Source organism: Garra rufa, chromosome 9 (assembly GCF_049309525.1).
Source record: "Garra rufa chromosome 9, GarRuf1.0, whole genome shotgun sequence".
In the NCBI taxonomy this organism is placed as follows: Eukaryota; Metazoa; Chordata; class Actinopteri; order Cypriniformes; family Cyprinidae; genus Garra; species Garra rufa.
The window spans coordinates 41585126-41612562 of NC_133369.1; the positions used below are offsets into that span (position 1 = coordinate 41585126).

Here is a 27437-nt window from a genome sequence, read left to right on the forward strand (position 1 = left end):
AGGCCTGATGCTGAAGGGCCAGACTGGAGGAGGCCTGATGTTGGATGGCCAGACTGGAGGAGGCCTGATGTTTGATGGCCAGACTGGAAAAGCCTGATGCTGAAGGGCTCAACTTTGAAGGCAAAGGCCTTGTTGATGCACATACATCAATGCCTCCAAGGATCCCTTCCAAAGCCTCAGACCCCAGGATTGCCAAAACTTTCTCTTCCTCTGCATTCAGAGGAGGAACTGAATTGATGCCCACACCAGTCTTTTTTGCTTCCCTTCTACATGCCACAGCCTTCTGTTTGGACACACTTGTAAAGTCCACTTATTCCTCACTTCTTCTGATAGTAGTTTTACACCTCAGGTTATTTGTATTCAGGAGACATGGAATTTAATTTAACATCCTACTGTATTGGATAGAAAAGCAGCACATTGATCTGCCATTCGCCGGTCTTCCATGGTCAACCAAACAGGTTTTTATAAAAGTTCACATTGCTGTTGCAGATTAAATATAACACAGATAAGATTAAATAAATATTTTTACCAGGTTAAATGTTGATTATTAGTAACTTAAACCCCTTTTTCTAAACATCTCTACCTAACCGCTGGTTGCACACATCTGCTATGCTTGTAGTTATTTTACGCGTTTTATTCGTGTTTGTAGTTCTAGACTGAATCCTTTGCCAAAGCGCAATGGATTGTGGGTAATATTAGCCATTAGAGTGTGTACAGATCCACACTTCAAAAATCGACCTGAAATAGTAGACCATCCGGGGACTTTTGGCATGCTCTTTTCAGCATACTATGCATTGGGACACACTCTCACATACTATTTAGGATGGATAGTATGAACATTGGGACGCAAGGAGGTACTATGGTTTTGGCCATAGTACTGACCAGCTAGGTGGTGCTTTTAAGGGCAGCCGCATGAATGTTGAAACTGTACGGGAAATGCACCCCTGTTCAGTGCATGTTGTCCGGTCGTAATGTTACCTGTGTTTGTATTTTGCCTGATATGGATTACCCTTATATGGATGTATTAAAGACAGTTTACCATTATCTTCATTGTATCCATGCATTTATTCTGCACTGCACTAAAAAGTAACAGAACAATACAAGCTAGATTTTTTGTGTTAATCCTTTTTTATTAAATATACCCTACTATGACTTTGTTAATATGTAACTTCAAACGTAGTTTATCCTTTATTTTTACAATAATAATAATAATAATAATAATAATAATAATAATAATAATAATAATAAATTAAATTACATTTTCACTTTAATTTTAGTTTCATCAAATGTTTCAAAAGTAACTCAACAGTACAAACTTGAATTTTTTAGAAAATATATATTTTTATTGGCAATGTCAATCCATATTATAAAACATTTTTTTCAACACTATATAAAAATGAAATGAAATTAGCATAAAATAAATTCTCAGCATAATTTTCTGACCCTTACTCTTGGCATATTCAGTTATTTTTAACATGTTTTAATACATGCTGCAAGACACAGAAAGTCACCACTTTAGCTGTGGGACAAAATAATAACTTGTCACTGTAGGAAGGAACTTCTGATTTATACTGAAAAACTCTGACAAATCAAAACCTCAGGATGTGTTACAGCATTAAATAGCATGTAGATTGATTATTACTGACGCATGACACATGAAACAAGAAACACAACTTGTAATTAGAAAAAAGTACCGCTTCAGTAATTTACTTACTTTATTTGAAAACTGCTTTCCAGACCTAAACATGGGAAACAGTGGTGAAATCATGGGTTGTGCACTCCATCAAGGGTTGTGCGCTGAACATGCTGTCATAGCTTGGCATGCAAATGTGGGCTCTGAGAAAATCACTTTGTTACATTCGGCCCGCGTTACTTTTGCCCCCGCTCTCCCCTATTTTGAGTTGAAACTTCAGAGACACATTCTGAGGACACTGGACACTGGCATAATAGGGCACCTTTAAATCTTTTTTTTTTTAATAGTTACAGATAATACTATGTCAAATTATAAAGTTAAGATTATATGGCAATCCCTACACTGGCCAGTTTTTATTTATTTAAAATCATTTGTGTTCTCAGCTTCTTCATGCTTATGTTTCTTGGCCACATGCTGTGTTCTTTTTGACTCAGAAATGGGCTGTGCAGAACTGAATCTTGAGCTGTGAGCTGAGACTTCTGAGCGTGATGAGCTATAAACTGAACCACTCTCTGCTCGTGATCCAATTGAGCCATAAGCAGAACTTTCCATTGACCATGTATTCAAATTCTTATCTCCACTCACTGCGGAAAAAAAGAAACAGAATATTTTAATTCACTTTAAATATTCTATTAAAAAAAATTGTGAAAACATTAAACACTATTAAATCAGAGTTTCCCCTTCATAAACATATAATGTTCTGCTTATTAAAAGTTAATAAGTTAGTTGTTCAATTTAGGTAAGGGGGGAGGAAACAGGAAAATATGGAGGAAAATTTGGTCATGCAGAATAAGTCATTAATATGTGCTTTATAAGTATTAATAAACAGCCATTAAGCTTGTAATATTGCTAGTTAATTGTGAGAATTGGTCCTTTTAAATAAAGTATTACCAAATTGTGTCTATTAATTTGCATAATATGCCAGTACCAAAGGTAATGCATTATTTCTCCACTAGATAATACTTGAATTTGAAAATAGCCAATGATTAATAATAATAAACAGTAATGTGACACCAGAGTATACTGTATTGTGTACTGTACTGGTGAAAAGTGCCATATAAAACAAAAAAGACACTCACTTAATGGTGGTATTAAATCCATGCTGTCATACATTTTTGGGATCCCTGACTCATATATTTTTGTGTGAAATGAGTTTGTGGAACATGATGACCCATAAATTGACCTGCCGTCTGCTTTTGATTGTGATCTGAATGATCCGTAAGCAGAATATCCTGGAGACGATGCGTCAAACTTCTCATTTTCACTCACTTGGGAAAATGCAAAAAAAAAAAAAAAAAAAAAAAGAAACATATTGAAAATTGTTTTAGAACAAAATTCTTATTTTAAACACTTTAAATATGTTCCTGAAAAATTATGTAGCCAACCCAATGGAATAAGCAATAAGCAAAATGATTGATGTCAAGTTAATCATCGATAGGTGACTTTCAATTCAAATCATTATCCAGATGTTTCAAGTAAGATTTATAAAAACACTGTCCATGTTTATCTGTTATTATTTATAATTTTGATGGTTTAATACTTAGTAAAAGGAGGTGCTTAACTTTCAGTACATATTGATTGATATGAGGTCATATATACAGTCGTGGCCAAAAGTTTTGAGAATGACACAAATATTAGTTTGCTGCTAAACTGCTTCTAGATCTTTGTTTCAGTTGTTTCTGTGATGTACTGAAATATAATTACAAGCACTTCATACGTTTCAAAGGCTTTTATCGACAATTACATGGCATTTATGCAAAGAGTCAGTATTTGCAGTGTTGGTCCTTCTTTTTCAGGACCTCTGCAATTCGACTGGGCATGCTCTCAATCAACTTTTTTGGGCCAAATCCTGACTGATAGCAACCCATTTTTTCATAATCACTTCTTGGAGTTTGTCAGAATTAGTGGGTTTTTGTTTGTCCACCCGCCTCTTGAGGATTGACCACAAGTTCTCAATGGGATTAAGATCTGGGGAGTTTCCAGGCCATGGACCCAAAATTTCAACATTTTGGTCCCCGAGCCACTTAGTTATCACTTTTGCCTTATGGCACGGTGCTCCATCATGCTGGAAAATGCATTGTTCTTCACCAAACTGTTGTTGGATTGTTGGAAGAAGTTGCTGTTGGAGGGTGTTTTGATACCATTCTTTATTCTGAAGCCTTCTTAACAAGAATTGAACCTCTTTCCTTGAAGTTCTTGATGATCCTATAAATTGTTGATTTACGTGCAATCTTAGAAGCCACAATATCCTTGCCTGTGAAGCCATTTTTATTCAACGCAATGATGGCTGCACGCGTTTCTTTGCAGGTCATCATGGTTAACAATGGAAGAACAATGATTTCAAGCATCACCCTCCTTTTAACATGTAAAGTCTTCCATTCTAACCCAATCAGCCTGATATAATGATCTCCAGCCTTGTGCTCGTCAACATTCTCACCTGAGTTAACAAGACGATTACTGAAATGATCTCAGCAGGTCCTTTAATGACAGCAATGAAATGCAGTGGAAAGTTTTTTTCGGGATTAAGTTAATTTTCATGGCAAAGAAGGACTATGCAATTCATCTGATCACTCTTCATAACATTCTGGAGTATATGCAAATTGCTATTATAAAAACTTAAGCAGCAACTTTTCCAATTTCCAATATTTATGTAATTCTCAAAACTTTTGGCCACGACTGTATATTTATTTATACAACAGTTCTTTCTGGTCCTTGAATCTGATTGATACTTCTTACAGCAAGTATCATGTTATAAATATCACTGTTTTAGTGTCACAGAATGTAGTTTTAAGAGGTTTTCAGACAAGAATGTACTTGTTTATAGTTGAAATATGCAAATATGCAATATACGGCCGTTCTGCACTCATGAACCCCTACGAGAGCAGTCTCACCTTGCCCAGATCTTATGGAATTTACCGCTGGCTCTGGTGTTTCTGTAGTGGTTAAACAGGAGATATAATTCGTTTTGGGCAAATCTAACAGGCAGTCTTTGGTCTCATTAATCTATTATTTGTTCCAGAGCAAATCGTTTTGGCAAAATGTCATCATGTTTATGTAAATTCAATGCTGTATATCAGAGCACTGCCTGTGTAATTTTGACTGAATTGCCTAGCAACTTTTATGATGGCTGTTGTTGTTATTTATTAAATATTAGGTAACACTTTATTTTAATTACCTAATTACTCTGTTTTTGTTTCATGTAAGAACAACACCTACTAAGCACTTAACTAGGTATAATTACTCTGTATTAAAGACACCTTAAAATAAAGCATTACCAAATATTATTATTCAATAAATAATATTTTATATAAATAATATTATTTAAAAGTGTTTAGTATTAAGACGTATTTCAGTAAAGGCTTTTATACTGAAACATTAGAAAGTTATATTTAGTTTCAACAACAGCTTGACGCAGCTAACAAATGCACTGGCGGAAGTAGTTCTGCACAAAACGGTGTTAAAGACACTCTGCTGTTGTTTTTTTATGTGTTTACACACTTGTGCCATCAAACTATTGTATAAATGCAATATCACACAAGTAGATGTAGGCCTGCTGCCTTGTGCCTATGGCCAAATCACAGCAGTGCCGATATACAGCCATATCTCACGTCTACTCGTGTGATATTGCTCATATATATAACCTCACAACAACACATGAAAAATCACACTGTGTCATTATTTACTTAGAAAACATGCAAAAACAAAGCCAACATAGAAAAGCCGTGGTTGACAAACTGAGTACACCCTATGATTCACTTGCTTCTAAATCCACTTTTAGCAATAACATTAAGTAATCATTTTCTGTATGATTTTATTAGTCTCTCACTGGTGGAATTTCGGCCCACTTTTAATTCTCAATTAGTAGGCACAAAGACACTTTTGTGGGATCCAAGTCCATTGTAAAATTTTATGTAAACACAAAAGTGTAACTTAATCCAAGATTCTCTGAATGTCGGAATTAACTATATGTATGATGATCCATTCGGATGATGAACCTTAACTTACAGTACTGCAGAATTATGTCATATTCTAATTAATTTCTGTATGAATTTCTAAACCCAGCAGCAATCATCCTGCAGCTACTGGTTTCCTAGTAAAGTTAGGCAGGGCTGTACCTGGGTCAAAGACCATCTGAGAAAATCTAAAGTTGTCCTGGAAGATGTGTTAGTGCTCATCCTGAAGTCTGTGTGGGTCTACACCAGCATGATGAACACAATTAACTATTTAATGAACTGTACATATTTAATGTACTATACATATGGAGCGCTATAACCAATGACAAGAAAATAAATTTGTGATAAATATTGTATACTGACTTATCTGTGATCTGATGCTATCAGATGGTTGCATTTGCTCTTCCGATTTCATTCTATTATCCGTCTCCTGTATTTCAATAGGGCTAATAATAGGGCAGTTGTTTTGTGCCACTGTCTCTTCAATCTTCTCCAGCAGCTCCTTGATCTGAGTGTCATCACTCCTGTTCTGATTGTTGAGAACATGATACCTGTTCCCACATTTGTCCAGCAGCCACTGGAGTTCCTGCCCTTCATGTTCGATGTGCTGCTCTATAGATATGTCTAACAGAGAGTCTCCATGAGTGAACAACACTATAGTGTAACTCCAGACTCTCTCACCAAGAAGATCCAGATACCCCTGCATTACTTCTCTCATATATTTAAAACTAGTATCCGCACGTACCAGCAGCAGTAGTACAACATGTGGTCCAGGGGGACACAGAGACACACTGAGCAAAATCTCTTGTTTCAGTAACTCAGAGCTAAGCTTTACAGGTTCATTCAGCCACCATCCTGGAGCTTCAATGACAGTTATGTGTCTGTCTGCTACTTTTCCATGTCTTCTCACACAACGAGCAGATCTTTTCAAGTCAAAATCTTCTTCTCTGCCCAGGATGGTGTTTCCAGCTGAACTCTTACCAGAAAATTTATGCCCCATTAACACAATACTTAAATCTGAGAGATGTTGGGCATCTCCTGCAACAAACAGAGAACAAAATTAACTTATTCAAATGATACTGCAAGTGATCTGAGCCTGTATTCACAAAACATCTTAAAGGAACACTTTTTTTTGGAAATAGGCTCATTCTCCAACCCCTGAATCATATTAGACCAATAGCATCACATTCAAAAATGACCAACGAGTTTCAATATTTGTCCTATTTTAAACTTGACTCTTCTGTAGTTTAATCGTGTCTAAAGACCAGTGGAAATGCAAAGCTTCAATTTTCTAGGCTGATAAGATTAGGAACTACACTCCCATTCCGGCGTAATAGTCAAGGAAGTTTGCTGCCGTAATATGGCCGAAGCAGGAGCAGTAATACCACGGAGCACATGTGCAAATGCTAAACTAGCTGGGAACTCATTTCTGATGATATTACGACAGCAAACTTCCGTGACTATTATGTATGCAAAGAAGGTGTAGTGGAGAACAAATTTCTTTTTTCAAGTGTTGATGTTTTTCTATGTTTTCAGTAATCCACTTTTACTTTGCTACATGCTCAAATGCATTAGTACATGTAAGAGTAGTTATTTTGTTCGAGACAATCTTCAGCAATTAATTAAAGATGAATGCATATTTACCTGCATATAACAAAATGAAAGTGAAAGCAAAAAGAATACCATAAACCATATTTTGGCCATATAAATCAAGATTCACTCACCCATCTGTGATCTGATGTCCTCTCTCTGTTTTTTCATCCTCTTCATTCGTTCTTCTGCTCTGTCTTCCACTGCTCTTCTTTTCTCATTCATCTTCTGTAGCATATTTGTGTCTATTTCAAAATGGCAGCCGTTGTTTTGTGCAACTGTCTCCTCAATCTTTTCTAGCAGCTCCTTGATCTGAGTGTCGTCATTCCTGTTTTGATTGTTGAGAACGTGATACCTGTTCCCACATTTGTCCAGCAGCCACTGGAGACCCTGCCCTTCACTTTCAATTAGCTGCTCTATAGATGTGTCTAACAGAGAGTCTCCACAAGTGAACAGCACTATAATGTGACTCCAGACTCTCTGACCGAGAAGATCCAGATGTCCCTGCAGTGCTTTTCTTTCAGTCTCTTTAAATCTAGTGTCTGCACGTATGATCAGTAGTACAGCGTGTGGTCCTGGGGGACACAGAGACACACTGAGCAAAATCTCTTCTTTCAGTATCTCTGGGCTTTCCTGTACAGGTATGTTTATCCACCATCCCGGAGCTTCAGTGACAGTAATATGTCTGTCTGCTACTTCTCCATGTCTACTCACACACTGAGCAGATCTCTTCAAGTCCAACTCCTCTCTGCCCAGGATTGTGTTTCCTGATGAACTCTTACCAGCTCCTCTATAACCCATTAACACAGTCCTCAGCTCTGAGAGATGTCGAGCATCACCTGCAACAAACAGAATAAAACACACTCTCTGTGTTTTCTCTCTGCAAAACTCTGCAAATGTAAGTGTAATATGTAAGTTAGATTAGTTTACATTACTAAGAATTGTTCAGTAATGTCTTGTTTGTATTTAAAGAGAAGTGTGTTTTGATGCTGGTATGCTGGCCCTTTGCTGGTTTACATAACCAGCTAAGGACCAGCATAAACCAGCAAAGGACCAGCATAAATCAGCTAAAGACTAGCATTAACCAGGAAAGGATCTGCATAAACCAGCTAAAACCAGCATCCCAGCATCAAAACATACCTAACCAGCATATGCTGTTTTTTTTTTCAACAGTGATAACTCTTGAAATAACATAATAATGAATATGACAATGCTTTTGGTCTTGATGGACTAGCATGTTGTTGTTGCTGATGCTCTTATTGCTGCTTCAGAGCAAGTATGAAAACTTTCTACTGCCAATATATACATTGACCGACTGCTGTCAGCATGCAGGATGTGCTGCTGCATGAACAGGCATACATAAAATCATAAGGTTCTATACAGGAGGAGCTGGGGGAGGTGGAGGGTTTCTGAGAAATGATGATGTATTATTTTGAAATGCTTTATCTATATGCAACAACCGAATCAAGGCTTGTAAAAGCAACACAGTGTAACCAAAAACAAACTGACGTAAAAAAAATGAAACCAGTGGCCGAAAGCAGGCATTGTGCCACAATAGCACTTTTACACTTTAACCCCTTAGCGTACCATGACTTCTTCTGCTGTTCCGGGCCGGCACTGTGCCCACAATTTCCACCGGAGAGGATCCCACCCATCCCCGAACGCAATTTACCTTGTGGATCATGAGTACCGGCAGTTTTGTATTTCCACTTAAAGCACTGGACGAAACTAAAGTATGTTTCTAAATAATATGATTGTCTTATTTTGACTAAAACATTATTGGCTCCTATGGATGGACATCAGAATTTTTTTTGTACAAAGCAGTCACAGAGATAGGAGAGATGATGAGTCTGAAGGAGGTAAGACCTGGTAAACAAACTTCATTCTCAGCCATCAGAATCAAGTCTCAGACATCAGATGAAAAGTATCAAATTTCAGGAAAACCTCTCTCAAAACTATGGAATTGCACTAGCCTATTGCAGCGAAAATGTATGTACAGTGTATCCGAAAAAAGTATTCACAGCACTTCACTTTTTCCACATTTTGTTATATTACAGCCTTATTCCAAAATGGATTAAATTCATAATTTTTAATAATTCTACAAACAATACCTCATAATGAGAATGTGAAAAGTTTGTATGGAATTTTTGCTAATTAATAATAATAATAATAATTATTATTATTATTATAATCACAGTATTCACAGCCTTGGTGAAATACTTTGGAACCAATTACAGCCTCAAGTCTATTTGAGTGTGATAATACATACTTGGCACACCTATTTTTGGGCAATTTCTCCTATTCATCTTAGCAGTACCTCTCATGCTTAATCTAGTTAGATGGTGAGCGTCGGTGCACAGCGATTTTCAGATCTCTCCAGAGATATTCAGTTTGGGTTCAAGTCTGGGCTCTGGCTAGACTACTCAAAAACATTCACAGAGTTGTCCCGTAGCCACTCCTTTGTTATCCTGGCTGTGTGCTTAGGGTCTTTGTCCTGTTGAAAAATGAAACCTTGACCCCAGTCTGAGGTCCAGAGTGCTCTGGAGCAGGTTTTCATCAAGAATGTCTCTGTACATTGCTGCATTTATCTTTCCCTCAATCCTGACTACTCTCCAAGTTTCTGCTGCTAAAAAAACATTCCCACAGCATGATACTGCAACCACTATGCTTCACTGTAGGGATGGTATTGGCCAGGTGATGAGCAGTGCCTGGTTTCCTCCAGACATGACGCTTGTGCCTGATCTGCAGAAGGGTACAGCATTGTCAAGCCCACCTGGAACTTGCCAAAAGGCACTTGAAGGACTTTCAGACCATTAAAAACAAAATTCTTCAAGTCCTTCAAGTTCCAAAAAAAGTCCTTCAAGTGCCTTTTGGCAAGTTCCAGGTGTCACGTGCCTTTTACTAAGGAGTATCTTCTGTCTGGCCACTCTACCATACAGGCCTCATTGGTGTAGTTCTCATCTGGAAGATTCTCATCTCTTCACAAAGAAATGCTAGAACTCTTTCAGAGTGACAATCAGGTTCTTGGCCCTTCTCCCCTGATTGCTTAGTTTGGCCAGGCGGCCCGCTCTAGGAAGAGTCCTGATGGTTTCAAACTTCTTCCATTTACAGATGATAGATGCCACTGTGCTCATTGGGACCTTTAATGCTGTACCCTTCCGCAGATCTGTGCCTCGATAAAACCCTGTTCTCGGAGGCCTACAGTCAATTCCTTGGACTTCATCGCTTAGTTTGTGCTCTGACATGCACCGTTAACTGTGGGACCTTATATAGACAGATATGTGCCTTTCCAAATCATGTCCAATCAACTGAATTTACCACAGTTGGACTCCAATCAAGTTGTAGAAACATCTCAATGATGATCAGTGGAAACAGGATGCACCTGAGCTCAATTTTGGACGTCATGGCAAAGGCTGTGAATACTTACTGTATGTAAATGTGATTTTTTTTTTCTTTTTTTTCTTTTTATAAATTTGCAAAGATTTATAACAAACTTCTTTCACATTGTCATTATGGGGTTTTGTTTGTAGAATTTCGAGGTAAATAATTTAATCTATTTTGGATTTTGCAAATTGTAACATAAAATGTGGAAAAAGTGAAGTGTTGTGAATACTTTCTGGATGCACTGTATACAGGTGGTATGCTCCAGTGGTTGTGTCGGAGTGTGTGCACAGCCTACGGCATAGCAACGGCATCGGTTCAACACAGAAGTATAAATCAGCCTATAAGTCTCTTATTTTGACATTTTTTTATTTAAGACCAGTATCTTACTACATCTTATGAGTGGTTGAGTGTTATTTGTGTTTCCTGTGAGGCTGTTCATTTTTGTTGTGAGGTAGTTTACAACACAGGAGAGGCATCTGTGATGGCTGAAAACTGTGCCGTGACATTCATGACGGCTGGAGGCTCTCTCTGACTCTGGACTGACAGCCACCTTGTGAAGAGACTCTGGAGTGGCAGCAACAACATGAAGAGGCTCTGAAACGACAGCTACTGCACTTGGGAGTGCTTAAAGTACCAGACCTGAGGTAACCAAGATGGGCCAAGCTCTGCAGTTGCTGGAACTTGCTGACAATGACATTTTTCTGGCATCCCTTCTGCAACTCCTGATTCATAACTATTCCTATCCCAGCTTGGGATTTGGGTAAGTTATCTGAGTTCAGACTAAATTCAAAGCTTGGAGCCCTCCCCATGGCCAGTATGAGTTTCTCTGTTTTTTTATTCATATAAAGTAAATTTCTACTCACTCATCTGTGGTGAAATACATTCTTTCAGTTTTTCCATCATCTTCATTCGTTCTTTTGCTCTCTCCATCGCTGTTTCTCTTCTCTCTTTTAGCTCCTGAAAAATCTTTCTGTCTATTTCAAAATTGCAGCCATTGTTTTGTGCTGCCGTTTCCTCAATCTTCTCTAGCAGCTCCTTGATCTGAGTGTCATCACTCCTGTTCTGATTGTTGAGAACATGATACCTGCTCCCACAGCTATACAGCAGCCACTGGAGATCTTTCCCTTCACTCTCAATATGCTGCTCAATAGATGTGTCTAACAGTGTGTCTCCATATGTGAAAAGCACTATAGTGTGACTCCAGACTCTCTTACCGAGAAGATCCAGATATCCTTGCAATGCCTCTCTCTCAGTCTTTTTAAATCTAGTGTCTGCTCGAATGAGAAGTAGTACGGTGTGTGGTCCTGGAGGACAGAGAGACACGCTGAGCAAAATCTCCTGCTTCAGTAACTGAGAATTTTCTTCTACTAGTTTATTCCTCCACCATCCCGGAGCTTCAATGATAGTGATGCGTCTGTCTGCTACTTCTCCATGTCTCCTCACACAATGAGCAGATCTCTTTAAGTCAAACTCCTCTCTGCCCAAAATGGTGTTTCCTACTGAACTCTTCCCAACAGCTCTATTGCCTAGTAACACAATCCTGACCTCTGAGAGATGTTGGGTGTCACCTGAAACAAACAACGAAACACATTTACACAAAGTGATATTGTACTGAAAATCTCTAAATATCTGCTCTACATATGCTTAATAAAATCTCTAAATAATAAAAGTAAGTTCTGCAGTAAAATTGATGATGGGCTATGGCTGTTAAACCTCAGGTGTGCATTATTTTTCAATAATTTAAAGGAACACTCCACTTTTTTTGTGAGGGATGAGTAGGAGAATGAAAAAAAGTGGAGTGTTCCTTTAAGATTCTGAAGTCAGTTAGATTAAGATCTACCCTAATAAGAAACATTGGATGTCTAAAGCAGTTACGGCTAGTCTACAGAAAAAGTTGTTGGAAAACATGCAGTGTTGGGGGGCCTCCGGGAACATGGTTGGGAACCACTTGTTTAGAGATATGTTGCTTACTGTAGAGGGTGTGCCACTTCCCAGTGTATTTCATGCAAATTACCATCTGTCCCCAAAAGGTGTGAACTCTCATGTCTAGGACTTGATCAATGCAAATTCCAGTTGTTAGTTCCTGTCTCCATTTGGAAGATGTTTGTCTTGGTCTGAAGTACTTAAGTGAAGCTGAAACTGAAGTGATTAAGTCAATTTTCTATGTGTAATGAGGATGCTGAGGCCAACTTGGAATCTATAGACTTAAGAAATAGGACCGTCAAAACCAGAGTAGCTGTCCAATCCGTCAATATACACAGGGATAATCCAAAAGGCAAAGGTAAGCAAGCAGGAAAAAGGTCCAAACAGAAAGATCAGTCCAACGAGGCTACCAAAACAAAGGGGATAATCCAGGCAATCGATAATCAGGTAAAAAGGCAGAATCAGAATAAAAGGCAGACAGGCAGAATAACAGGGAAAATGCTTGGTAAGGCAGTGGGACTGGCAATAATTCACAAGGAGCATATGCACAGTCTCTGGCTATATAGCAGCCAAACAGGAAATGATTGCAGAGGGAGCAGAACACAGTCAGTACTCAAATGAAGGCTCCCTCTGCTAGTGTGGAATTACAAAATCTGTGCTGTGATGAATCTTTCTTTCAGAGTGTTGAAAGCATTGTTGGCCTCCTCTGTCCATTTTAACTTTGAAGGCTTTCCTTTCAGGAGAACTGTTAATGGGCAAGCAACCATGTTGTATTTTCAAATAAAATATCTATAGAACTTAGTGAAACCCAGAAATCTATGGTGTTCTTTCCCCATGGAGGGTGAGGCCATTCTGTGACTGCCTTCGCTTTGGTTTTATCCAGCTTGAATCCTTGCTGATATGGTAGCCCAGAAGTGACATTTGCCTTACATGGAATTCACACTTTTTAGCCTTAATGTATAGATGGATTTCCAGCAAACAAGAGAGAACAGTTCTGATATGGTTGATATGTTCTGTTTCAGACTTGGAGTAGATCAAGATGTCATCAATGTAGGAAACTACATACTGGTTCAGCAGATCCTGAAGATCTCAATAATGAAAGACTGGAAGACAGCAGATACATTGGCAAGCCCATACGGCATAACCTAGTGCCCTACAGTGGTGAGAAAATCAGTTTTCCATTCATCGCCCTCCTTGATTCTGATCAGGTTGTAGGCACATCATAACTCAAGCTTGGTGTAAATGATGGCTTCACAAAGTTGTTCAAGAGCTGAGAGTACAGGAGGAAGAAGGTACTGAAATTTTATTGTGACATCAACCAAGGGCTGCTTGGATCATGTGTGGAAATCCAGGGTTGCGATGGCCTGCCTCACTTCAACAAAGCACAAGTGGAGCTGTTGACGCCTCATCCTCTCCTCTTTAGATAGCCTCAAGAAACAGAGTTTCATAGGTTCGTTGCTTGGTTTACCTTCAATTGTGGTTACAGTTAGTGAAAGAATTGGTGGGTAGCGTTGGATTTCTCCTACACTCTTTCATCTCGGAGCTTGTGTAATGACGTTATCATTTTTATGTCAAGAGTCAAAAAATTCAGAAATGGATACTTTCTCCACTTAACAAGCCAGTTTGATCTGCAGCTCGACTGTAAGGCTTCATTGAAACACAACTTTTTAAAGTTATATATTATTCCATTCACTTTGTGCAGTGAGCAGTCTGAATTCCACAGCATACTCAGTAGCATTGTGGTGGCCTTGTGAGATGTGGAGAATCTGAGCTGACATATCCTTGCCCACGGTGGGATATTCAATGGCTTTTCGCAGTTGTTGGATGAAATAGTCAACAGAAGTTCTGAACAGCATGTCTCTGTCCCAAACTGCTCCAGCCCAGTCCATTGCTTTACCAATCAATAACACTTCTTTTCTTTAGACTCAAACTTGTCCCCTTGATGATCAAATTAGATTCTGACTTGACGAATAAAGCCTCTACATTGCTCAGCAGATCCATCAAACTTATCAGGAGGAGCAAAGCTTACTGTGATCAGATGTAGTGAGTCAGATGTTAACTGACCGACTGGAGTTTAGTAAGCTGCTCTTGATAACCTTTTAATATTTCGCTTTGATAAGCGAACACCGCTTGCAGATTTGAAACTTCCGCTGGATTCATTTGTGGTGAAGTATTCTCTAATGAGGATGCTGAGGCCAAGTTAGAATCCATATACAGAGGTTCATTAACAGCAGACTTAGGAAACAAAAACATAAAGGTAGGCAGAGGGTCAAAACCAGAGTAGCAGTCCGATCAGTCAACATACACAGGAATAATCCAAAAGGCAAAGGTGAGCAGGCAGGAAAAAGTGGAGTGTCTAGTGGAGACATAGACAACATAAAAATACATTTGTACTTGCAGTGATAGAATTAGTGAATAAAAATAGCAGCATTATTTATTATTATTTTATAATGTTTACAGTGTGTTCAATGTTTTCTAGATTGTCTGAAGTATGGATTGCTTAATCTCCTGTCTGCAAACAAATTTACCTTTGGGTACTAATAAAAAAACCTTGACCTCCATTATTTCTATAGTTAACTGTCACACCAGGCCAGCAGAGGGAGCCCTGCCCCTCACTGACTGTTGCTGCTCCCTCTGCTGCTTCGCTGGTTACTTCCTGTTTGTCAGCCATAAAGCATGCTCAGAACACACACACACCGCGAAGTATTGTTTGCTCCTAGCTACATGCCAAGCGTTTTCCCTGATTCTCCGTGCCTTGTTCCGTGTTTCCTAGTTTCTTAGTTTATTCCTTGTTTTGTTTTGAGTATTACTTTAATCGTAGTTTTGGTTTGTTTGTTTGTTACTTTGGACTGCCCCTCTGGATTTCGACCCACGCCTGTTTTACGGATTACTCTCTGGATTATCTCTGCCATTGTTGTTTGCTATCTCTGACCCTGCATTGTTTGACCACGTTTCTTCCAATAAAGCCTGCATTTGGATCCACACGTCGCTCTCCAGTCTCCCATTGTTACAGAATACTTCGCCACACCCGGATCCAGCAGCTTTATTCACCAGCATCACAACATGGACCCAATCGACCAGCTTCTGCTCCTACGACAGCGAAACCTCCCCATTGAGGAATATGTTCACCAGTTCCTTAAGTGTTCATCTCAAATACCATTTTACGATGAGGCGTGGCTTAAGGCCTTATTTCGTTATGGACTTAATGAACCGGCCAAATCAATGCTGCCTGGAGGGGAATTTAACTGCTTGCTACAGGACTGTATGCAGTATGCGTTGTTGCTATGTGGCTCACCGCTAACTGTGGGTGTTTTAGAGGAGCCACAGTACAAGATGTCTGCTAGCCCAGACCCTCAGCACAAGATGTCTGCTAGTTCAGAGCCACAGCACAAGATGTCTGCTAGCTCAGAGCCACAGCACACGATGTCTGCTAGCTCAGAGCCACAGCACAAGATGTCTGCTAGCCTAGAGCCACAGCACAAGATGTCTGCCAGCCTAGAGGCACAGCACACGATGTCTGCTAGCTCAGAGCCACAGCACAAGATGTCTGCCAGCCTTAAGCCCGTTCACAAGATGGCTGCCTTTCCTGAGCCTGTTCACAAGATGGCTGCCTTTCCTGAGCCTGCTCACAAGATGGCCGTCCTTCCCGAGTCTGCTCACAAGATGGCTGCCCTTCCTGAGCCTGTTCACAAGATTGCCACCCTTCCTGAGTCTGTTCACAAGATGGCCACCGTCCCAAAGCCCGCTCACAAAATGGCCTCCGTTCCTGAGTTCCCGGTCAAGATGGCCGCCACACCAGAGCTACTGCACAAGATGGCCGCCGCCACGCCTGAGTCTGTCGCCAAAATGGTGGCTGCTGCATCAGACCCTCACGTTTCCGTGGCATATCAAAGACTAATATTCAGCTTGGAGGACCCTCCACTGCTGTCAGACAGAACGGTCGGTCTCTTACAGTCAGCACCAGCCAAGCCAGCACCTGCTAACGCTACGTCAGCCAAGCCAGCATCTGCTAACGCTACGTCAGCCAAGCCAGCATCTGCTAACACCACGTCAGCCAAGCCAGCGACTACTAACGTCACATCAGCCAAGCCACAGCCTGTTCACGTCACAGTCACTGCTCCTGACAAGTCAAGTCAAGTTACAGCTGCTATTCCTGTCAAGTCAAGTCAAGTTCCAGCTGCTGTTTTTGTCAAGTCAAGTCACGTCACCGTCACTGCTCCTGTCAAGTCAAGTCAAGTTACAGCTGCTGTTCTTGTCAAGTCAAGTCACAGCTGCTGTTCCTGCAAGGTCAAGTCATGTCACAGCTGATGTTTCTACAAAGTCAAGTCATATCATTGCAGCGGTTCCTGCTGAGTCAAGTCAAGCAGTACTCCCTGAGTCAAGCCAAGCAGCTCTTCCTGAGCCAAGCCAAGCAGCTCTTCCTGAGCCAAGTCAAGCAGCTCTTCCTGAGCCAAGTCAAGCAGCTCTTCCTGAGCCAAGTCACGTCTCACCCGAGCGCCCAGAACCAAGTCACATCTCCCCCGAGCGTCCAGAGCCTTCGCTCCCAAGCCACGCAGGGCCAACGCTCCCAAGCCACGTAGGGCCAACGCTCCCAAGCCACGCAGGGCCAACGCTCCCAGGCCACGCAGAGCCAACGCTCCCAGGCCACACGCCCACAAACCCGATGGGCCTTCCACTTACTACTGCATTACCTGTAATGGCTATTGCCATTTTGAGTGTGTGGGCTGCACACTGCGTTTCAGAGGCCTCATCTGTCCACATCTCCGCTGCGCCTATACCTCTTTTGGAGGTGGCGTGCATTGCGGAATTCTCTGCTCTGCCTGCACCACCTAGACTTCCTGTCGTCCCTGTTATGGCTATGGAAGCCATCTTTGAAGACCTTGTCTGCCTAGTCATGGCTATGGAGGCGGCGTTCTCCCATGAACTCTCTGCTTCTCTCCTTGCTCTGTCTGCCTCCTCTGTCTCTGCTCTACCCAGGTCCCAGTCCATGACGCGTCTGCCTGGTCCGCCCTGGAGGGCTTCTGCGCCTCCTGTTCTGCCCTGGAGGGCTCCTGCGCCTCCTGTTCCGCCCTGGAGGGCTCCTGCGCCTCCTGCTCCGCCCTGGAGGGCTTGTGCGCCTCCTGTTCCGCCCTGGAGGGCTTGTGCGCCTCCTGTTCCGCCCTGGAGGGCTTCTGCACCTCCTGTTCCGCCCTGGATGGCTTCTGCGCCTCCTGCTCCTCCCTGGAGGGCTCCTGCTTCCTCTGCTCCGCCCTGGTGGGCTGCCTCACTCTGTAGGATTACGGTCTGGCTTTGGTGGTCGTCTGCTCTGCCGTGGGTACCCTCGCTCCCACATTTCCCGCCGTGGGGGTCCTCAGCTCCTCCTGATCTGCCGGTCCTGCCTCAGCCTCTGGATCCTCTACCGCCGCATGGACCTGGCCCTCCTTTGTTCCCTTGCTTCCCCCCCACCGCTCCCCTGGACTGTTTTTCTGTTGTTCCCGTTGGAGCGTCTGGAAGCCGCTCCTTGGGGGGGGCGCTATGTCACACCAGGCCAGCAGAGGGAGCCCTGCCCCTCACTGACTGTTGCTGCTCCCTCTGCTGCTTCGCTGGTTACTTCCTGTTTGTCAGCCATAAAGCATGCTCAGAACACACACACACCGCGAAGTATTGTTTGCTCCTAGCTACATGCCAAGCGTTTTCCCTGATTCTCCGTGCCTTGTTCCGTGTTTCCTAGTTTCTTAGTTTATTCCTTGTTTTGTTTTGAGTATTAGTTTAATCGTAGTTTGTCTTGTTTGTTTGTTTGTTACTTTGGACTGCCCCTCTGGATTTCAACCCACGCCTGTTTTACGGATTACTCTCTGGATTATCTCTGCCATTGTTGTTTGCTATCTCTGACCCTGCATTGTTTGACCACGTTTCTTCCAATAAAGCCTGCATTTGGATCCACACGTCGCTCTCCAGTCTCCCATTGTTACATTAACACAGCAAGACAGTGTTCAGTGTTGTTTTATTTAAACATAATTGCATGCCTCTGTTCATTGCTAATTCAAAAACATTATATCAGAGGCTTGAGCCATTGATATGCAGTTTAGTTTAGTTAGTTTAGTCCTTTTTTTCTTTTAGTTAAGTTTTGTTTCTAGTCAGTTTCTTTTGTTCTAGTTCCCGCCAGTATTTAGTTGTCTTAGTAACTGATTAGACTGAGTTGGTCTGTGCAGCTGTGTTTACCTTATTATCATTGTCTGGTATCATTGTTTAGTCTTGTGTGTGTTATGATTGTGTTTACCTATGTACCTGTTCTTAGACTGAGCTTTAGAAATTACTAAAAGGCTGTCTGCCTGCATATTCGCCTTTGTGTGCTACACCACTGCAATTCTGCGTGTGAATTGACTGAGCCTGTGTGGCTCACAAGTGTTCTGCAGCTGCCTCTCTACTAAAAGCAAAATTTTAAGTTTAGCTACTTAAAAAAAAAAAACAGTGATATTGACCAACTGCAGTGAGTGAAAAAAATATTTGAGTTGGAAGAAACACAAAATAACTGTCAATCTCCCTCGGTCTGGGGCTCCATGCAAGATCTCACCTCGTGGAGTTTCAATGATCATGAGAACGGTGAGTAATCAGCCCAGAACTAAACGGGAGGATCTTGTCAATGATCTCAAGGCAGCTGGGACCATAGTCACCAAGAAAACAATTGGTAACACACTATGCCGTGCAGGTCCCCCTGCTCAAGAAAGTACATGTACAGGCATTGAAAATGGGCCGTGGATGGGCATTCCAGCATTACAATGACCAAAAACACACGGCAAAGGCAACAAAATAGTGTCTCAAGAAGTAGCATATTAAGGTCTTGGAGTGGCCAAGCCAGTCTCCAGATCTTAATTCCTTAGAAGATCTGGTTTGAGTTGCCAAACATCAGCCTCAAAACCTTAATAACTTGGAGAGGATCTGCAAAGAGGAGTGGGACAAAATCCTTTCTCAGATTTGTGCAAACCTGGTGGCCAAAGGGTTTTGAAATACGTATTTCACTCATTAAAATGCAAAAGAATTTATAACTTTTTTGCAATGTGTTTTTTCCATTTTTTTGTTGTTGTTATTCTGTCTCTCACTGTTTAAATAAACCTACCATTAAAATTATAGACTGATAATTTCTTTGTCAGTGGGCAAACGTACAAAACCAGCAGGGGATAAATTTTTTCCCCCTCAGTTTACATGTTTAGACCAATATGAAGATCAGAACATTGAGAAAAAAAAAAGATATATGATTTTTGTGCTGTTGTCAAGATTTTTACTCACCCATTTGTAATCTGATGTTTTCTCTCTGTTTTCTTATCATCTCCATTTGTTCTTTTGCTCTCTCTTCCTCTGATTTCCTTCTTTCTTTCATGTCATGTAAAAACTTTCTGTCTAGTTCAAAACAGCAGCCGTTGTTTTGTTCCACTGTCTTCTCAATCTTCTCCAGCAGCTCCTTGATCTGAGTGTTATCACTCCTGTTCTGATTGTTGAGAACATGATACCTGTTCCCACATTTGTCCAGTAGCCACTGGAGATCCTTCCCTTCACTCTCGATGTGCTGCTCTATAGATGTGTCTAACAGAGAGTCTCCATGAGTGAACAGCACTATAACGTAATTCCAGATTCTCTCACTGAAAAGATCCAGATGCCCCTGCATTACTTTTCCCACATAATCTTTAAATCTAGTGTCTGCACGTATGACCAGTAGTACAGCGTGTGGTCCTGGAGGACAGAGAGACATGCTGAGCAAAATCTCCTGCTTCAGTATCTCTGGACTTTCCTCTGCAGGTATATTCCTCCACCATCCTGGAGCTTCAATGACAGTGATGTGTCTGTCTGCTACTTCTCCATGTCTACTCACACACTGAGCAGATCTCTTCAAGTCAAACTCTTCTCTGCCCAGGATTGTGTTTCCTGATGAACTCTTACCAGCTCTTCTGTGACCCATTAACACAATCCTCAGCTCTGAGAGGTGTTGAGTGTCTCCTGCAAACCAATAATGTATATATTAAAGGAATAGTTCATAATAGTTACAAAAAAACAAAATGATGTGAACCAGTACACACTGAATGCACACCAAGTGCAGAGAAAATGTAAGAATCAATCTGATTTAAGTTCACTTTGGAATACGAGGTATGAAGAATGTACTCAGGCACATTCTGAGAATATCAGCCCAGAACTGCACAAAATAAGCAGTCTAGATTCTACACTTTTGAGAAAAACATTATCAGAAGTACAAATTCAAGGTGCATTAGATAGTGGTGATAGTGAATCAACAGCACGTTCAAATTCTTCAAAGAATTTGAACTAGCTTCTCTAGGTGAGTCAAGTTTTTCAGTGATAATTTTTGACCAAGTGACTATTTTTATTATTTATTTTGTTATTGACAGGTGTGGAGCACCTTACCAACAACACAAATAAACTACCACTAACTATTCACTACTAACTATTCTCTACCACCACTATCTAATGCACCTTGAATCTGTATTTCTGATGTGTTTTTCTCAACAGTGTAGAATCTAGGCTGCATATTTTGTGCAGTTCTTTATTAGCCATATTTATTCAAGGTGAAGCACAAACACATTTAAAATGAAAGTTGTTTAACCAGTAGACCAAAAGACTGTTGGCTTGGCACATATGCAAAATGTTGTTGTCACAGATCAAATCTGACATGCATGTTCAGGCAGTACAGATATTCTGGGTATTATTATTATTAAAGACCTTCGTTCAGAACTAACACAATTTATAATGTAGCCATTTGCCGTTCAAATGTTGAAATGTTAAGAGTAGTATTTTTAAGTAATATTTAAAAGTTCTGATTAATTTTCAAAAGAGAAAGGTAGCACTTTATTTTACAGTCCTGATACTCATGTACATACAATGTACTTACTACAATATAGTAATTACAATAACTTGGTACTAACCCTGAACCTACCCCTAAACTTAACCATTCCCCATGTAGTTACTTTATATTACCAGAACTTTCTTAGGTAGGTGCACTGTAAGTACATCTAAGTACACATACTGTAAAATAAAGTGCAACGGAGAGAAAACCTACCAGAGTCCATTTTATTTGACATCTTTGTTTTGTAGGAGCTTCTCAGTAAAGTTCCACCAGATAACTAGTTTTTACTTTCCCTTTCATCTGACTGCTGCCAAAACATGTTTGCGACTTCCTCCTGCCTGGGTTCAAAAAAACAAAAGCTGTCACATTTCCAGAGGGGGACGAAGTACACAAATCAAGTACCTTCAGTAAAATTACAGTTGCCCTAATACAATATTACACCAGTAACAGTACTCCTTTTCAATTTGACTTGGGTAAAAGTAAGTACTTGATTTTTAATGTAATTCAGTATTAAAAGTAAAAACTACATAATTTTACATATATTTACATCATTTGAAAGTGCTGTGGCAGCGGGGTAGATGCATGGGCATAAGTTTGTATTATTTTAACTTTACGTTTATTTTTTATCTCCCGTTCTTGGCTCAATTTAAAGTCTTGCTCATTTTGAGTCAGACTTGTGAATTCACTAAATTGCTACGTAGAGACTTGCTCTGACCGTAGTTGACTGCGACTGCGATCCAAAACCGCTACAATCCAATTTGCGAATGAATTCAGTGTAATAGTTCATCAGGGATAGTTCTTCAGGGATAGTTCATCCAAAACTGCGCATTCATCTACAATGCAAGAGCACGTTGAAGCACTACACGACGGCTGTTGTGAACGCGCACTGGACAGTTGGACACTGCGGTGGATCAGAGGTAAAAAATTATATAAATACTAGGGCTGTCAAAATTAACATGTTAATATTGCATTAACGCAAATTCATTTTAACGGCACAAATTTTATTAACGTGCGATTAACGCAGCGCACATTTTCTGTTTGACCCACTTTCTAGCCCATAGTTAAAGAAATGGATGCACAATGTTGCCAACCTAGCGAAAAGTGTCTAGCAACAATACATAAACACATAATTGGACAAACCTAATATAGTTCCTGAGGCTCTTCGGTTTTGCAGAACGAGCGCGAGGTCTCCCAATGTGCGCGCACTTCCCTCTCTTAATATCTGCGTCTGCTATGGTGCTGTGGGGTTGATGCGTAAAGCCACATACGAGTATGCAAGCGAAAACGGCGATATCATATGCACGCCAAAGTTAATTTCAGCTTATTAATAGCACGCCAAATAGAAACAGAAAGTCGTGCTAGTGCGCATTTTCATGAGACCAGGCTCTCCAATCAGTACATTATAACCAAAACAATATTAAAAAATAAAAGAAGCAGGTTTTTGGGATCACATAACTTTAAATGGGTAAACTCCTAAAAAGTCAAAGGATCGTGAAGGCATTCAAACAGGAAGTTAAAAACAACGATAATAATGCAGGGAATAGTGACTTATGTCCAGATGCCGGTAAATGATTCATTTCAGCGAATTTAATCATGATCATAATTCAGGATTTTTTTCAGTTATTATTTCATATTACTTTGGTTGTCTGATAACAGAAATATTAAATCAAAACAATGGAAACAGTTTTGTTGAGAAATTGGCTGCATTAAATGACAGTATGTGGGCACCGAGAGGCAAACAATGTAATAATAAATGTACATTTTGCATGTTCAGAAGTGTGTTGCCCTGTCCTGCAAATAATGTAAACAGGCTTGTGTAAGTAAATTGCTCAGTGCAAAGAAAGAGAAGTAATGGGAACTTGGTGTTACTATGTTCTTTTTTTCATGTGTCTAATAGACATGAACAAGTTATTTGAAAAACATCTATGACATTTGAAACAAGTTAGTCTTCATGCTCTATGTCAAGTATGGTTTCACTGATAATAAACACATATTTGCTTAAAGCATCCATATTTGTCCATGCCAATGTTGATTAGAGTATTAAAAACTTTAAAAAGTATTAATTTAAGGTACATTTAGAACAGATAAAAATGTGCGATTAATCGCGAGTTAACTAATGACAACCATGTGATTAATCGCGACAGCCCTAATAAATACTGTTCGGTTTCTTGCACAGACCGATTGTTTGGTGTCTTAAAACCTCAATGTATCATCACGAGCCGAAGGGGTTTAATTTGGTTTCGCGTGTGTATGTTTGTTTGACTCTCAAAGCCGTGGGTTCAGTTGACTGCCATTATATGACTGACAGATTGCAACAGTTTGAGTTGAAAATCTTTGTTTGTGTTCTACTGAAGAAACAAAAACCCCTTTTCACACAGCAATCCCGGTAAATTGCCTTAAAATTACCAGTATGACTTTACCAGTAGATACAGAAATATGCTGTTCACACAAGGCAATGAAATTTTGGCTTTTTAATGGTAAAAGACCATTCACACAACAGCACCAAAATGCTGGTAAATTCTGTGATGTCAGCTGTCCAATTTGACAACAAAGTATGAGTGACTGGCATAGGGGGATGATCAAGCAGAACACCTTTTTTACTCTTATAAACCCAAGACCTGCATAATAGTTTCCAACTGCAGAGCCGCAGCGCTGAAGAATAAGAAAGAAGGCTGGGTCTCGAGTGCAACACTTGAAATAGCTGGGAGACAAGGTGCAAATCAAGCACATAGTTACATAGAAAAACTAATTTCAAAAAGCAGCGGAGCTTTATAAACAGCTCAGAGTAATAACATTATCTCCATAAGAATGCTGTGATTGGCCAATTTGGACCAAAGCAAACTTTATTCATCAGCACGTTCTACGTGCTCATACCAATAATCTTTATTCTGCGTTCACACACAGCATCATTCCGGCAATTTACTGGTAATGTTACAGCTACCCTTACTGGTAAATTGCTGAAACGAATTTACCAGTATTTTTTAAAAAGGCCCTTTTCACACATGATCTCTTGGTAATTTACCAGTAAAGACTATATTTGTCATCTACGTCTTGGATGCCCTGGGGGTAAGCAGATAAACATTTTAATTTTTTGGTGAACTATCCGTTTAACAGGCTTATTGAAAAAAATGTACATGAATAAGTGTGGCGCAGGAGTCCCGAAAAGTGAAGCCAAAAGTTTTTGATCGCCCCTCGGTGCCCCGGCCGCCTGCAGTACAGGTCATAAACCCTGCCCTCTCCATGTAATCTAATGGGCTGTGAGCCAAACTAAATAATCGATTTACACTTCAAATATTTTTTTTCCAAAAATGGTTACTATCATGTGCGTGTGAGGTAGTTCTTATAATGCTGATTCATGTTCAAGTGTTCGTTTTTCTAATAAATTTGCTTTTAGGTAGTTATTTTATGTTATAAAAACGGGGTGTGGTGTCATGATTGTGATCTTGCGATTGGGTTTGTGGGAGTTTGAGCGGGATTTTGATACCGCGGCTTCGCCTCACAATACTACTGCGCAAACTCTGGCTCCAAACGAATCTCTACTGCTCAGACTCTGGCTCCAAATTACGTCATGTCCCCCAAGATGGCAGCGGCCATATTGAGACGCTTTGGCTTCACTTTTCTATATTTGAATAAGGCGGAGACGCGTTGTCCATCTTTTTTTACAGTCTATGATATGAACACGTAATTTTACTAGTTCAAAATATTGAGGAACGACTCGTTTTTATGAAATTTAATAGAGTAAAAATATAATTCTATGATTTGGAATGTAGTGATGTAATGTACAGATACTTGAAAATTGTACTTATACAGTAACAAAGCAAAAAATGCATAGTGTCCATCCAGCCACCTGTCCTCAGACCACCCAGAACGCCCTGACAAGACAAGTTATTCTTGACGAGACACTGTGCGCTCCCCTACACCATATATAGGCAGTGAACGAGCGCCACCTGTCCAACACAACGAAGTACAACATTCTGCATGTATGACGTCTCTGACAGTACAATACAAAACTATTTGTCAAATAAATGAAACATTAATGAAACTGTTATAGCTATATATTGTTATATAAAAGTGTGCCCCCTAAAAGCGAACAAAGTAGTACTGTAAGTGAACATCGTAATGCCCCATCAGCTACAGGTCATGCACTGAGGAAAAGGGTTTAAAAAGTAAAGCCACGTGATGTTAACATAATTTTAGTGTGAGAAAATTGCAATTGCAAAACCTTTTGTGTAAAGTCATATACTTTGTTGCAACTTTGTTGCCATAGCAACATAATGCTTTTAACAATGACAAGGACTCTTTAACAAAACGCAAGTTTAATAAAGTTTTTCATCCTATCCTAACATGTTTAAAAATACTTTCTCAAAGACTGTTGATGGGTGACCGAGACAATTAATAGGAGCAAATCCATTATTATTTGTAATTTGTTTGGCACCGACATTGCATAAAAATCTATCAGAAAACTTCAGGAAATCATCTGACAACTTCATGCACTTGTGGTGCAAAAGTGGTATAAATATTAATGAAATTTAGTAATTAGTGAGTAACATATGACAAATTGAAACAGAATCAAAATGCAGTTACAATTTTAAGGTAACATTTCTATTGAAACTATTTTAAAATGTAATTTATTCCGGTGATGTAAAAGCAGGATTTTTACCACCTTAGATATCACTCATGCTGTTTCTGTGCATTTTGTAGAATTTTTGCTTTCAACAACAAAATTACAATTAATTATTAAATTCTCAGCTGACTTTCACATGCATGATCCATGTGAACCAATGGGATTGATGATTTTGACCATTGTTGCACAATTGCACAAGCATTAAACACATGGTATAGTGTGCTATAGGATTAGAGTAAAGTAATACTGTAGTGTCATTTTTGTTATAGAATTTTAATACTATACTCTCACTGTATAGGGTTTACTTTACTCTCATTGCTACTCAATTTAATGCATCCTTGCTGAATAAAATGTAATTTTTTTAAAATGGTTGTATATCACAATTAAAAAAAACAACTAAATAAATAAAAATAATGAATATAAAAACAGTTTCTAAAAGGGAGACACTGCAGGCAAAATCGCTGTTTTGTCATGCACCTATATCAAGTTTGAGATTTTGGGCTTTTTGGTTTTTCATAAAGTGTTTTTTCAGACTAGTGAAAAAGAAAACATCCAAAAAACACTGTTAAGTGTTTCTTTTATAGCACTTTATCTATTTGTGTCAACAGATAACAATAACAATGCATATTTGTAAAGGTCGTTTTCTCAAAATGAGTTTGTTCTCCTACACTGAGCCATAAAACTCCACTTCAGTAGCACTTACACACCAAACGTTACATTTTTATTCATGCCTATATCCTGAAGGTTTTTATAGAGGGATTTGTTCTCATATGATTTGCTTGATACAACATTTTATCCCCCCAAAAATGATAAAAAAATATAGTGTTTCCTGTCTGTTCTAAGTTTTTTTTCTAAATTATGGCGTGACGAAATGAGATACCCACAATTACCTCTGTAAAAACTTTTGACTCTAATATGTCAAAAAAATAAAATAATTAAACAACAATTTTCTTCTGGACTTTCAAACTGGACTTCATCCAGTGTTTAGATTTTTGAACTAAAAATGTATGCAAATGAGTGCATATTTCATTAAATAATGCCTCATTTGCATATTTAAACATTTTAGAAAACTTTTACAAATATCAATGTAATCAACTGAGTAAGGTGATAACTATTAATTAATTTTTTTTTACCTTATTCACCTGCAGTGTCTTGCCTTAAGCAGCAAATCAGCATATCAGAATGATTTCTGACACTAAGGACTGAAGTAATGACTGCTGAAAATGAAATTACTACAGAAATTGTAGGCTTAGATGGATGCCGTTCAAACATTGACTGTTTGTCATACCAGCTGTTTGAAGTCAAAAGCAACAATTCATGCAAGAACAAATTTACAAAGGTTTTCACAGATTAACTTTCTGTCTCTCATTAAGCATTTTTTTTTTTAAATAAATAATTAATAGTTTAGGAAATTAATTCATCAAGTGGTAAAAGAGAGGA

At 39.6% G+C, this 27437-nt stretch overlaps 1 protein-coding gene across 1 annotated transcript in view; it reads right to left on the reverse strand.

Moving 5' to 3' along the window:
* The window catches only part of LOC141343269 (GTPase IMAP family member 8-like), a 36178-nt gene extending 15702 nt beyond the window's left edge, over window positions 1-20476 (reverse strand). The window contains exons 1-5 of the mRNA XM_073847862.1: window positions 19810-20476; window positions 11484-12188; window positions 7371-8075; window positions 6010-6684; window positions 5-210 (exon numbers count right to left, since the gene is read on the reverse strand). Of these exons, the coding sequence (XP_073703963.1) occupies window positions 5-210; window positions 6010-6684; window positions 7371-8075; window positions 11484-12188; window positions 19810-20476 (2958 nt within the window). The remainder of the gene's footprint in view (window positions 1-4; window positions 211-6009; window positions 6685-7370; window positions 8076-11483; window positions 12189-19809) is intronic.
* Window positions 20477-27437: the final 6961 nt, after the last annotated feature.